At 39.8% G+C, this 11,667-nt stretch overlaps 1 protein-coding gene across 1 annotated transcript; it reads right to left on the reverse strand.

The window, feature by feature from the left end:
• Nucleotides 1-1,241: 1,241 nt before the first annotated feature.
• LOC122019287 (calcium-dependent protein kinase 16-like) lies at nt 1,242-7,288 on the reverse strand. Its single transcript, XM_042576769.1, has 5 exons — nt 6,959-7,288; nt 6,738-6,846; nt 6,555-6,626; nt 1,630-1,773; nt 1,242-1,402 (listed from the first exon to the last, which is right to left on the reverse strand). The coding sequence occupies exons 1-5, from the start codon at nt 7,286-7,288 to the stop codon at nt 1,242-1,244; spliced, it is 816 nt and encodes a 271-aa protein (XP_042432703.1).
• Nucleotides 7,289-11,667: the final 4,379 nt, after the last annotated feature.

Genomic DNA, 11,667 nt, shown 5'->3' on the forward strand with positions numbered 1-11,667 from the left:
TCAAGCCTGGTCCCACCTCGGTTCGACCATAAGATTAAGCCTAATTTAAACACGAGATTAACTTAAATATATCTATACCAGTTCTAACTCTCAAATATTAATTAATAAATTTCCAAAGGAAAACATGAAGCAAAGAGGTCATCAAATTCATGCCCTTTGCTCCATAATAAAATGGATTAGATTGCTCAATAAGAAAATGGGTTAGATTCTATAGGTTCAACAAAACCTATGGGAACTTAACAGTGGAGTGGAGTGGAATAAAAAGACGAGAGAGAAAGAAAACTAAAATAAAATAAAGAATAAAGCAAAAAAATAGCTATAAAAATAAATAGAAAATGGAGAGGAGTCCTAATTGTGAATGAACAAATTCACACACAAAATTTAAAAGGATCTTTCTAATACTCAGAAAAGAATAAGGGCCAAAGGAATGATCATGAAAGATTTCATGTTTTTAGCAGTTAAATTATAAAAAAGTTTCTAATTTTTAGGACTATTGTTTACTTGAAAAATAGTTGTAAGGATTTTTCAAAATTTTTTCAAGTAAACTCAAAGGAATTTTTCAAGTATTGAAGAAGTTTGTAAAAATTCTTTGACATATAATTTTAGGACTATTGTTAACTGCTAAAAATTTTGAAGAAGTTTACTTGAAAAATTCCTTTGAGTTTTTCTTAGAGTTGCATTCTGTTTCATTTTAATTCTCTTCGCCAGGCATCAAGGTTTGTTACAGAGCAATCTTGGCCTCTTTTGATAGGGTTCAGATGGAGTTGCAAATGATAGGTTTGTGACATTCTACCCATTTTCTATGCTTAAAAGTTGGTTGGTGAACATTACTATACTGTTATGTATATCACACAAATGACAAATCCTTTGAATTGAATAGCAGTTATGAACTGGTTTTTGTCACACTACATTAGGCATACCCAAGAAAAGTTTTCTTCCTGATAGTGATAATAGACGCTAGTTGGGCTTCATATTCTTCTAGCTAGAACTAAAATGAGAAGAAACTTAGGGAATTAAATCATGTAAAATTCAACAGAAAAGGGTTGGATATAAGGAATATGTTTATGATTAAAAAAAAAGAAGTATGAGCAATTCTGAATCCTGAAGATATTTTGTTATGGAACTAACAGTAACGATTGTGTTTAGTTCAAGCTAATCTTTACAAATTAGCAATACCATATCAGAAAATAATGAAGAATCAATACTCACATAAAAACTTTGAATATGTGAATCATGAAAGATCATGAAAGACAACCTTGCTTTGCAGTTAACCGAAGCATGGGATCAGGTTTCAACATCAGCCGAACTAAATTTTTAGCACTGTCAGAAATACTAAGCCATGGTTCCCGTTTGAAATCTATTACGCCCCTAAGAATTGCTTGAGCAACTCCCTGTTCAGTTTCTGCAATTAAGAAATCATAGCTCATTAGATAGAAAATGTATCTGAAGAAATACAAAAAGTGTATTAATTAATAGACAATAAGTATCTTATTAGCATAAAGTGATAGAACTAATAAAGAATAGATTTATTCATGGAAAGTTTACAGTAGACAATAAGTAACTTATTTGTAGAAAGTGGTAGAACAAATAATGAAGTGTGCAAAATGGATTTATTGATAGAAAGCTTACCAGCCCAAAATGGTGGAACTCCACACAGTAAGATATAGAGTATAACTCCAGCACTCCATATATCAATTTCTGGTCCATAATTCCATTTTAAAACTTCTGGAGCCATGTAATAAGGGCTTCCAACTATCTCAGAAAATCTTTCACCTAGAATTGGGGTAAAAAGAGAAAAAAAAAATAAGTAGAGCACGCCCTTATAGTAAAACTAAACTTCAAGTTATGTTATTGAATGGAAGTGATCATTAATGAGACTCAACAAAAATGAAGATCATTAGTATGCATTCATATGGTAACTAATCATTCTATCTTCATTAACCAGGAGAACTTTAAGACTAAAATAAATAGATGAATACAGTAAAAATAAGACTCTCCCTCAACTCCACTGAACAAAAATTGCTTCTTGTTCAAGCAGTGCCATTGCCAATAGTTCACTCCATTCATAACATTATGAACTTAATCTTCTCATTCCAGACACTCAGAGATCAAAATATTCAAATTAGACATGAAAACAATCTCAATAAGTGCATTGCCAATAGTTCTTAAAATATTACCAAGGAGGAGAAAATAAGGAAAACATTCTTACGAAGTGTTCTTTTGTTTTAGCAAACTAACTTAGCGAAATGCAAGGAACAAAATGTTAAGTAAACAATGAATTGTGAGATAAATTCTTTCCTTAGAACAACATTAATGGCAATACACGAACTATTTTGGAAGACAACACTAGCATAGATAGTTCCACGGCTGCACCACATTATTAGCAACACAAAATAATCAGATAAAGACAGTATCAGTGGAAGAAATGTTATGTTAATTATCTATTCTTAACCTAATCACAAGATTAAATCAATGTGCCCACATCCATACCTACACAGAAACTTCAACTGGTCCAAGCTTTTCTAATTAGAAAGAAGACACTGTTGGTCCCTTTGGAGGCTGACAAGAGGGGAGGGGTGAATTGCCCTACAAAATAAAACTCGAACCTTTCTCGGATTTCAACTATATAATGAATACTTGTAATAAATAAATAAAAAAGACTAAGTAAAGAAAAGCAGACACCAGAGTTTTACTTGGTTTGCAATCAGGGGATTGCTAATCCAAGGAATGTAAGCGCACTATCTGATTCTCCTCTGGGCGGAGTAGCCTCTTTACAACGTTGACAGCACAAATGAAAAAGCTAAACAAGAAATGAATTGATTACAAGTGTTGTTTATAAGCTTCTGGGACCAGTGCTGTATTTGTAGCCCTAGTTGGGGTGACTAGAAGGGTTCCAGGTGCCTGGGAGGAGATAAACTTTTATCCCCATCATAATGGAACGCGCCATGTCACATTCTGGATAAAACCCTGCTCCGGGCTCCCATACTAGGTCCGAGCGCCCGGACCAGAAAGTCAACTTCTAGTTGACTTTTCAGTCTGGGTCTTCCGCTCCGATTCCGTTCGCATTGGTCCGGGTCTTCCGCTCCAGTTCCGCTCACTTGGGTGATCTCGGTCATTTGGAATAGGGCTCACTTGAACCCAACTTCCGACCTTCGAGCAGTCTTCCTCTCCAGCTTTTCATCCCTCGAAAATGTCGCGCGCGTTCTTCTCATCCGCCGGTGTACTCTTCTGCAGCATCACCTCGTCCCTCGGACGCACCGAGCCCGTCGGGTCTCTCCCCGTGCCGTCCTTCTCGCTAGCCGCGTCTTCCGCTCGACTTCCTGTGTTCCTAAGCTCCTGCACACTTAGACACAAGGGTTAAACAAACGCAGGACCTAACTTAGCTTGTTTGATCACATCAAAACACCTTGGGGTTCTAACAATCTCCCCCTTTTTGATGTAAGCAACCCAAGTTAAGTTAGGGTAACCATATGCAATAAAAACGATTTATATTCCAATAAGGTCAAATATTTTTCAATTGAAAAATTATAGTACCTCCCCCTAGACTTAACATACTTCTTCCCCTTTGATCACATAAAAATTGGGGTTAAAAATAAGTCTAAGGTAAATTCAAACAAAAACTTTAAGTGTAAAATATTTAATAATGTCTAAGTAAAATTCAATTTAAAGACACTCTTCAGAATTTTTCTTTCGAAAAAAAAACATTTAAGTAAAACATTTTTCAGATAAAACAATCATAAGTGTTAAAAAAAATTTTAAGTTTGAAACTTAACTCAACATCCCCAAACAAAAAATTCTAATTAATTAAAAAAATTCTAAGTTAATATTCATAAGAAACAATTCTAAGTCAATTTTAAAAAATTATAAGGCAATATTATCATTAAAAAAATTCTAAGATAATAAAAAATTTAAAAAAAATAAAATATTTTCTAACACAAATTGAATAACTCTTTTAAAGCATTAAGTAATTTAAATTAATGCTTTTTCAGTTAGTCAATTAAACTTTTCATTTCGATACTTGGCTTCCAGGTCGTGGCGAGGCACTAGGCCTTCTTGGTTATTGGAGCAACAACCACTTCCTTAGACAAAGCCTCATAAAGAAATTAGTTGTTTAATTTCCTTGCTGAAAATGCTAAGTCTAATTTTTAATTTTAAATTAAATAGATTTTTGGAACCCAATAGAGGTTCCTACCTACAGGATTAACCAAGTATTTCCTAGGTATATAGATTTTTGATATATTTCTAATTTGATTTTGATGAAATCTATAATACCAATTTAAACCTCCATAATTTCTAAAAGTAGAAATATTTGAACCATTAGATTTTTTCAATCTTTCTATTTCTTCTTTTAGTTTTTCATTTTCAATTTTCAATTTTTCAAAATCCTCTATAAGACATGATTTTGCCAAAATTCTCTTTGTTTCTAAAATTTCATTTTCTAATTTGGCATTTTTATTTTCTAATTTATACATGGATTTAGTCATAGCTTTGATACCAAAGTAAAGTTCATCAGGGGGTAAGAGGCATACCTCACTTACCATATCAGACTTGAAGCCTGAATCTCCCCCTGCTTCGCTACTTCCATCTGAGGTCGCTCCCCCTTCATCGATGCTGGGTTCTGATGTACTTTGTCCTTCGTGGCTTGCCATCAGTGCAATTCCCGCATATTCTTGAGCTTCTGATTCAGTTGAAGAAGTGTCATCCCAAGTTACTTTTAGGTTGTGTTTCTTGGGTGTCTTCATTTTAACCTTCTTGAGTTCTGGGCAGTCTTCCCTTAGGTGTCCCTCCTTCTGACACTGGTAACACTGTACCTTTCTTCTACCTTTTTGATTCTTTTTATTCTGCATTTTAAATTTATTAGATCTAAAAAACTTTTTAAAGTTTCTTACCATGTACGCTTCTTGATCGTCTTCGGAGTCTAACTCGGGTTCATCCTTGTTGGTTGCGTTCAGCGCCATAGTCTGTGTTGTGTCGTTTAATATCTCTGCATATCTAGATTCATGTAATTCAAGGGTAGAAAACAACTCTTCTAAAGTACTTACCTCCAGGTCTTTTGAGATGTAGTAAGCATCGACGATTGATGTCCATTCCGGAGTTCTTGGAAACGCATTGAGCGCGTAGCGAATAGTATCCCGGTTTGTTACCGTTTCACCAAGGTTTTCGAGACCAGTAACTAGTTCTTTTACCTTTGCATGTAAACCTACTACTTTCTCACCTTTCTCCAAAGGATGTTCATCAGTTTGTTGCGGAGGATGTCCATTCTAGCGAGCTTTGCTTCGGACGTGCCTTCGTGGAGTTCCAAGAACTTCTCCCAAAGTTCTTTTGCAGATAAATAGTTTCCGATGCGGTTGACCTCTTGAGGCGGTAACACGCTCAGCAGGTGATGTTCCGCACAGCTGTTTGCTACCGACTCATTCTGCTCCTTCTTTGTCCAATCGCTCTCTTCTTTTTCTTTTCCATCTTTATCTATTGGAGCTACAAAATCATATTTCATAATAAACCGAATTTCAAAATCTGTTTTTAGGAATACCTCCATACGACGCTTCCAGTCTGCGAAGTTCCCCTCGAATTTTGGTGGGACGATACTTGGTCCGGCCATCTTGTTGCTTCGATCGGCGGTTAGTCCTCCTGAAGCGCCTTGGCTCTGATACCACTTGTTGGTCCCTTTGGAGGCCAGCAAGAGGGGAGGGGTGAATTACCCTACAAAATAAAACTCGAACCTTTCTCGGATTTCAACTATATAATGAATACTTGTAATAAATAAATAAAAGAGACTAAGTAATGAAAAGCAGACACCAGAGTTTTACTTGGTTTGCAATCAGGGGATTGCTAATCCAAGGAATGTAAGCGCACTATCTGATTCTCCTCTGGGCGGAGTAGCCTCTTTACAACGTTGAGACACAGAAAGAAAAGTAGAAATGAAAGAATTGATTACAAGTTGTTTTTATAAATGTTAGCATCGGACTGGATATATTTATAGCCTTGGTCGGGGCGCCTGGGCAGACAGGGATAAATTTTATCCCGAATGGTTGGATCGAGTCAAATCTCGATCCTGGTCAAAAAGTCATCTCCGGTCCGGGCGCCCCGGACCCCAAAAGTCAACTCTGGTTGACTTTTTCGTCCGGACCTCTGCTCGTCTCGGTCCGGGTTTTCTGTTCTGGCTCCACTAGCTTGGGTGATCACGCCCATCCGGAATAGGGCTCACCCGAACCCATGTTCCGGCCTTCTCCTCGAGCAACCTTCCTTCCCGGTTTCTCGTCCCTCGAATGCCGCGCACGTTCTTCTCGTCCACCGGTGTACTCTTCCACAGTCACCTCGTCCCTCGGACGCACCGAGCCCGTCGTCTCTCTCCCCGTGCCGTCCTTCTCGCTAGCCGCGTCTTCCGCTCGAATTCCTGTGTTCCTAAGCTCCTGCACACTTTGACACAAGGGTTAAACAAACGCAGGACCTAACTTAGCTTGTTTGATCACATCAAAATACCTTGGGGTTCCAATAGACACTTCATCAAAGGGGGAAAAAATCAGCAAGCAGTAGAAGATGAGGATGATTTGGACCTGCGAAGTTCAAAGTGGCGAGGGTCTTCTGGTAGGACTTCGCGCAGTACAAGCAGCCATACACCATGGGACCTAAACTGATAGATGATGATCGTTCTTTGTCAATGAAATACGCAGCGAAATCAAGTGATCATAGTGGGAAAGAAGGGAGGAAATGGGGGATGAAGGAGAAAATAAGTGTACCCAAAATGGCGCCTCTTCCGGCTTCATCAATGTCCATTATGCAGGGCTTCGCAGTCCATCTCAGAAGGGAGGAGTAGGAGAAGACATCCTCCCTTCTCCGCCCAAGTTGCTGCCAATTCCAACACAAGGAACTGAGGAAGGAACTCACGGATCATGAAGACATCCTCAACAATGGTCTTCATGACCACAGCTGCCGCGCGCTATGAGTAGTGGCCCCTCGCCACAATGCGGTCAAAGAGCTCCCCGCCCTCACACAACTCCATGACCAAATGCACGACTCCGTCGTCCTCGCACGCCTCCCACAGGTTCACGATGTTGGAGTTCCTCGGCAGGTGCCGCATTATCCCGACCTCCCGCCTCACGTCCTCCACGTCAACCGCCGTCCGCAGCTTCCTCTTCGAGATCGACTTGCAGGTGAGCAGTTCCCCGGTGAAGTGGTCCAGGCAGAGGTAGGTGACTCCAAACTCCCTGCGATAGTGCTCGCGATCTAGCACGTACTTCTCCTTAATCCCGCCCACCGCCCTGGCGTCTCCACTAAGAACCGCCGCCATTCACTTGGAGTGCCCGCCGCTGTTCTGGCGGAGGTGGTTCTTGTTGGCTAGTGGGCGGGTGTCCTGGTCATGATGGGGACGGGGGAAGGTCTTGATGTCCTCCCGGGCGACGGCCTCCGGCGAAAGGCAGTAGTTTTCCATATCGAGCTCGAATCTGATACGTCCGCTCACACAAATCGACCTAACAGCATGGAAGTGACTAGGGTTTCACATCAAATCAACCCCTCGCAACCACAACGAAAAAGAACCATTTTTTCCCTTTTGATTGGGGAAAAAGAGATAGAAGCAACTATGAAAGCATCCAATTGGGGGAAGGTGAAACTTTTATCACCGACTGGACCAACAAAAAAAACAAGCGAGACTGCGAGCAACGTGGCCGAGGTTTCACAACGTGGACGCTTCTCCTCCTCCTCCGTAACCGTGGCCTTGGTTAGCGGAGTTACAGGCGAGATGAGGATGAGAAGCGGAAGCTGCCATGGTGGTAGCTTTATCCTCCGCTTGGTCGAGTGCGAAGTGTAATGAGGACGTTTGTCACGCTCCGTCTTCTTCCTTGTTTTGTGTGCTTGAAGCCTTTTGAATTTGATTAGGGAACAAGAAGATGAAATTAGCGACAATGGATAAAGGAAAAATTACCGGAATATGTAGAAGGACTCTAGCAGTGGCAGTGAATGCTGGACCGGAGATGATGAAGGAAAAACTACCGGAATGCGAAGAAGGCCTCCTCTTCTCACCCAAAGGGAGGAGTTGCAGGAGATGCGGTGTGGTTGGACGGAGAAGCAAGGGCGTCATGTCTTTATCCTGATCGGGAGAGGAAGGGGCGTCGATCTAGGAAGGGGAAGAGGGAGATGAGGTTGAGAGAGATGGTCGGAGGTTTAGGTTTAGGTTTAGGCGAGAGAGATGGTCGCGCGGAGGAAGGGGCGCGATATAGATTTAGGTATGGAGGGAACTTCACAGTGTTGCAAATTTTGGCTGTGGGAATATTAAAATATTTTATTTTGGTTCATTAACACCGGATTTTAAAAACCGCGGTTAAAATCGGTGTCTATTAATGAAAAAATGGGCGCTCATAGACATCACCTAAAAAACCGATGTCTATGAGCTAAAATCTGCGCTCATAGACACCGATTTTTGGAAAAACCGGTGTAAAATACTCAAAGACATCGGTTTTTGCTTAAAACCATTGTTGTTCCACTGATGTCTATGAGTATTTTTGTTGTAGTGTCCTCTTATAACTAGGGTTTTTTTTTTAAATACTATACCCTAAATATTTGTCGCTGCATATCTGATCAGCATCTACCGCTGGCACACTTGGTCAGCCAGATTCCATCGAAACCTCTGATCTCGGGTTCGATTCCTCTTCCACCCCTTTTTATTTCAATTTATTTCCTATTCCTTAACTACTGCTTAAACAGATTTTTCTCCTTCTTTAATTAGAAACACCCGCGTGAACACTTGGTTAGCCAGATCCGCTTAAGGTTCAGCTTAATCCGAGGTCTCGGGTTCGAATCTCGGCTTGGATATTTTTTTGTCGAAACTTCTTTCGTTTAGTGAAAATACCAAACGACCTACAAAAATTACATAAAAATATTCTAAAACTTTCTAAAAATCCCTAGAATATTTCTATAGCATTTTTAAATATTTTTAAATTACTTTTAGGAATCGAAATGAGGAAATTTGGGTTGTTACAATTTACTAGAGTTTATGAATCCTGGTAGCCAAGTAAGTTGTGCTCACTTGGCTACCAGGATTCATAAACTCTAGTACATAGCCTGGAGGTCTAGAGTTCGAATCTTGGGGAAGGCAAAAATCCACTGGCCAGGGGTGAAAAGTCCTAGTGAGTAACGACACGACGATGGTCATCGGTCGACGACATAGAGGTCGCCAAATGGGCCGACGACATAAGGGGCCGCCAGTTCGGCTGCCGTAAAGGCGCCCAAGAGGCCGAAGGGTCGGGTCGTTACAATAAAAAGGCGCGCGACAAATATTTAAGGTATAGTATTTAAAAAACCCTAGTTATAAGAGGAGAACTTAGGTAATAACCCGAGACCTGATTCCTCTCCTCTCCTTTTCTCTCCCGACGGTGTAGCTCTTCTCGGCAAAAATGCAGCAGGGGCTCTAGGGTTCCACTCCGGCGGCCGGCCAAGGCTCTTTCGGAGGGTTTTCCACAGAGTCGCGATCACATCGTCAAGGAGAGCACGAGGATACAAGAGGACGTTGAGTTTTGCGAGATTTTCCAAAGCCCTAAAGGTCGATCTCGGCTGTGAGTCAAGGAAACAAAAGTAAGTTGCTACTCACCTGCAGTAGGATAGCTCCGAGGTTTATTCCTTATTCCTCTCCTTGTTCCCGAAGCTTTGCTTGAGTTTCCTTATCTTCTCTACTTTCGGATCGTACTATACAGATGGTTGGTTGTGCTTGCTGTCGTGAGTTCTTTAAGAAGAGGAGAAGGGGGTTCGAAATAGCATGGATAGTTGGTTCTAGAAGTGTTCGGATCTCAATTTTGACCCATTGGTTGTGCTGTGTAGTTAAATTTCAGAATTTCCTTTTTCTGAGCATGAAGAGTAATTGTTGTAGCAATTGTTTTTGGTCTCCTGATGAAATTAAACTTCATGTGTTCGCCTTAAACACCCAACTTAATTTCATCAATAACAATTCATACCTCTAAAGAATTATTATCGAACTACCGCACCAATCCCAAATTACATTTTGGGCTCCTTCTTATTATGAGTGTGTTAGTCTCCCTGTGTTTAAGATGTCGAATGTCCACTAACTAATTGAGTTATTGACAACTTATTTTAATTAATATCTCCGTCCAAGAGTAGTACCACTCAACTTTATTGTCATGTCAAACTAAGTTCTTCTGCAGAGTTTAACAAGACAATCTTTATGAGCTCCTTTTGGGGACATTATCATCCTAGATTACTAGGATACAGTTTTCTTCTATAATCAACAACACACACTTTAACTAATATAATTTACCAACTTATAGGGCCTATTGATTTATCAAGCTAAATCTCACCCTTTGATAAGTCAAAGAAATAAATACTAAATATATATTTTTGTTATTATATTAGGATTAAGAGCACACACATCCATAATAATTAAGGTGTTGTTCTTTTATCAAGTCAATACAAAAAGAACTTACCTTAAATGGTCCTACTCAGTACACTCAAAGTGTAGTAGTGTAATTTATCAATCAAGATAAACTAACACATAATTACACTACGACTATTCCAATAGTTTGTTCCTTTCCATCTTAGTCGCGAGCTACTGTTTATAATTTATAAAGAACCGATAACATGATCTTTTGTGTGTGACAACACACACAATGTTATCTACAATATAAATTAATTGAACAACTACACTTAGCATAAATGTAGACATTTTTGACCAATGTGATGTTTTATTTCAAAATAAATGTTTACAAAAGTTAGGATTTTAGTATACACTCTAACAATCTCAACTGATCCTCCATAACTTGTCTTGGAGTCAATGGTACAAGAATAATATGTTGTCCTTTCAGAGTAAAACTATACCTATTTGTGAGGCCATCATGTGTTACCTTTCGATCGAATTGCCAAGGTCTCCCCAACAATGGATGGCATGCATGCATGGGAACCACGTCACACAACAACTCATCTTCATATTTGCCGATGAAGATTGCTACCAAGACTTGTTTTGTTACCTTGATTTCTCTGCAATCGTTTAGCCACTAGAGTCGATAAGGTTGTGAATGTTTCCGAGTTGGTAGTGATAATTTCTCCACCAAATCAATACTTCCCACATTGGTGCAACTCCCCACATCAATAATAACACTACAAAGCAACGTGTATGAAACAAATTCTCCCTTTGATTACCTTCTTCCTCCTTCACTTGTAAATCGAGAACTCGTCGGGCCACCAATAAGTCTCCAATAACAGCATGTTGTTCATCATCACTATCCTCTTTTTATGGCACTCCTTCAATTATTTCATCCTCATCATCCAACTCAAGTTCATCTTGGGTGTTTATTACCATCACCCTTTTGTTCACACATTGACTAGCTATATGGCCATGCCCTTGACATTTAAAACACTTGATATCACGAGTTTTGGAGGAAATGGGCTCGCGGTTACCTTAAGTAGTAGATGGTGTGGGTTTGGGCTTCTTGAAGGGTTCAAACTTTGGCTTATTTTGAGGTTGTTCCTCCTTTCTTGTAGATGTCAGCCATGTGCCGTGAGTAGTCATTGGTTGTCCCTTCCTAGCCAATCCTCTCCTCTTGAGTTGTTCTTCCACTTTTTGTGCTTGGTGGACCATATCCGACAGCTCAACATAATGCTACAATTCAACAATATCTGCAATTTCTGGATTTAAACCATGTAAAAATCTGGCCATGGTGGCTT

Source organism: Zingiber officinale, chromosome 9A (genome assembly GCF_018446385.1).
Source record: "Zingiber officinale cultivar Zhangliang chromosome 9A, Zo_v1.1, whole genome shotgun sequence".
NCBI lineage: Eukaryota > Viridiplantae > Streptophyta > Magnoliopsida > Zingiberales > Zingiberaceae > Zingiber > Zingiber officinale.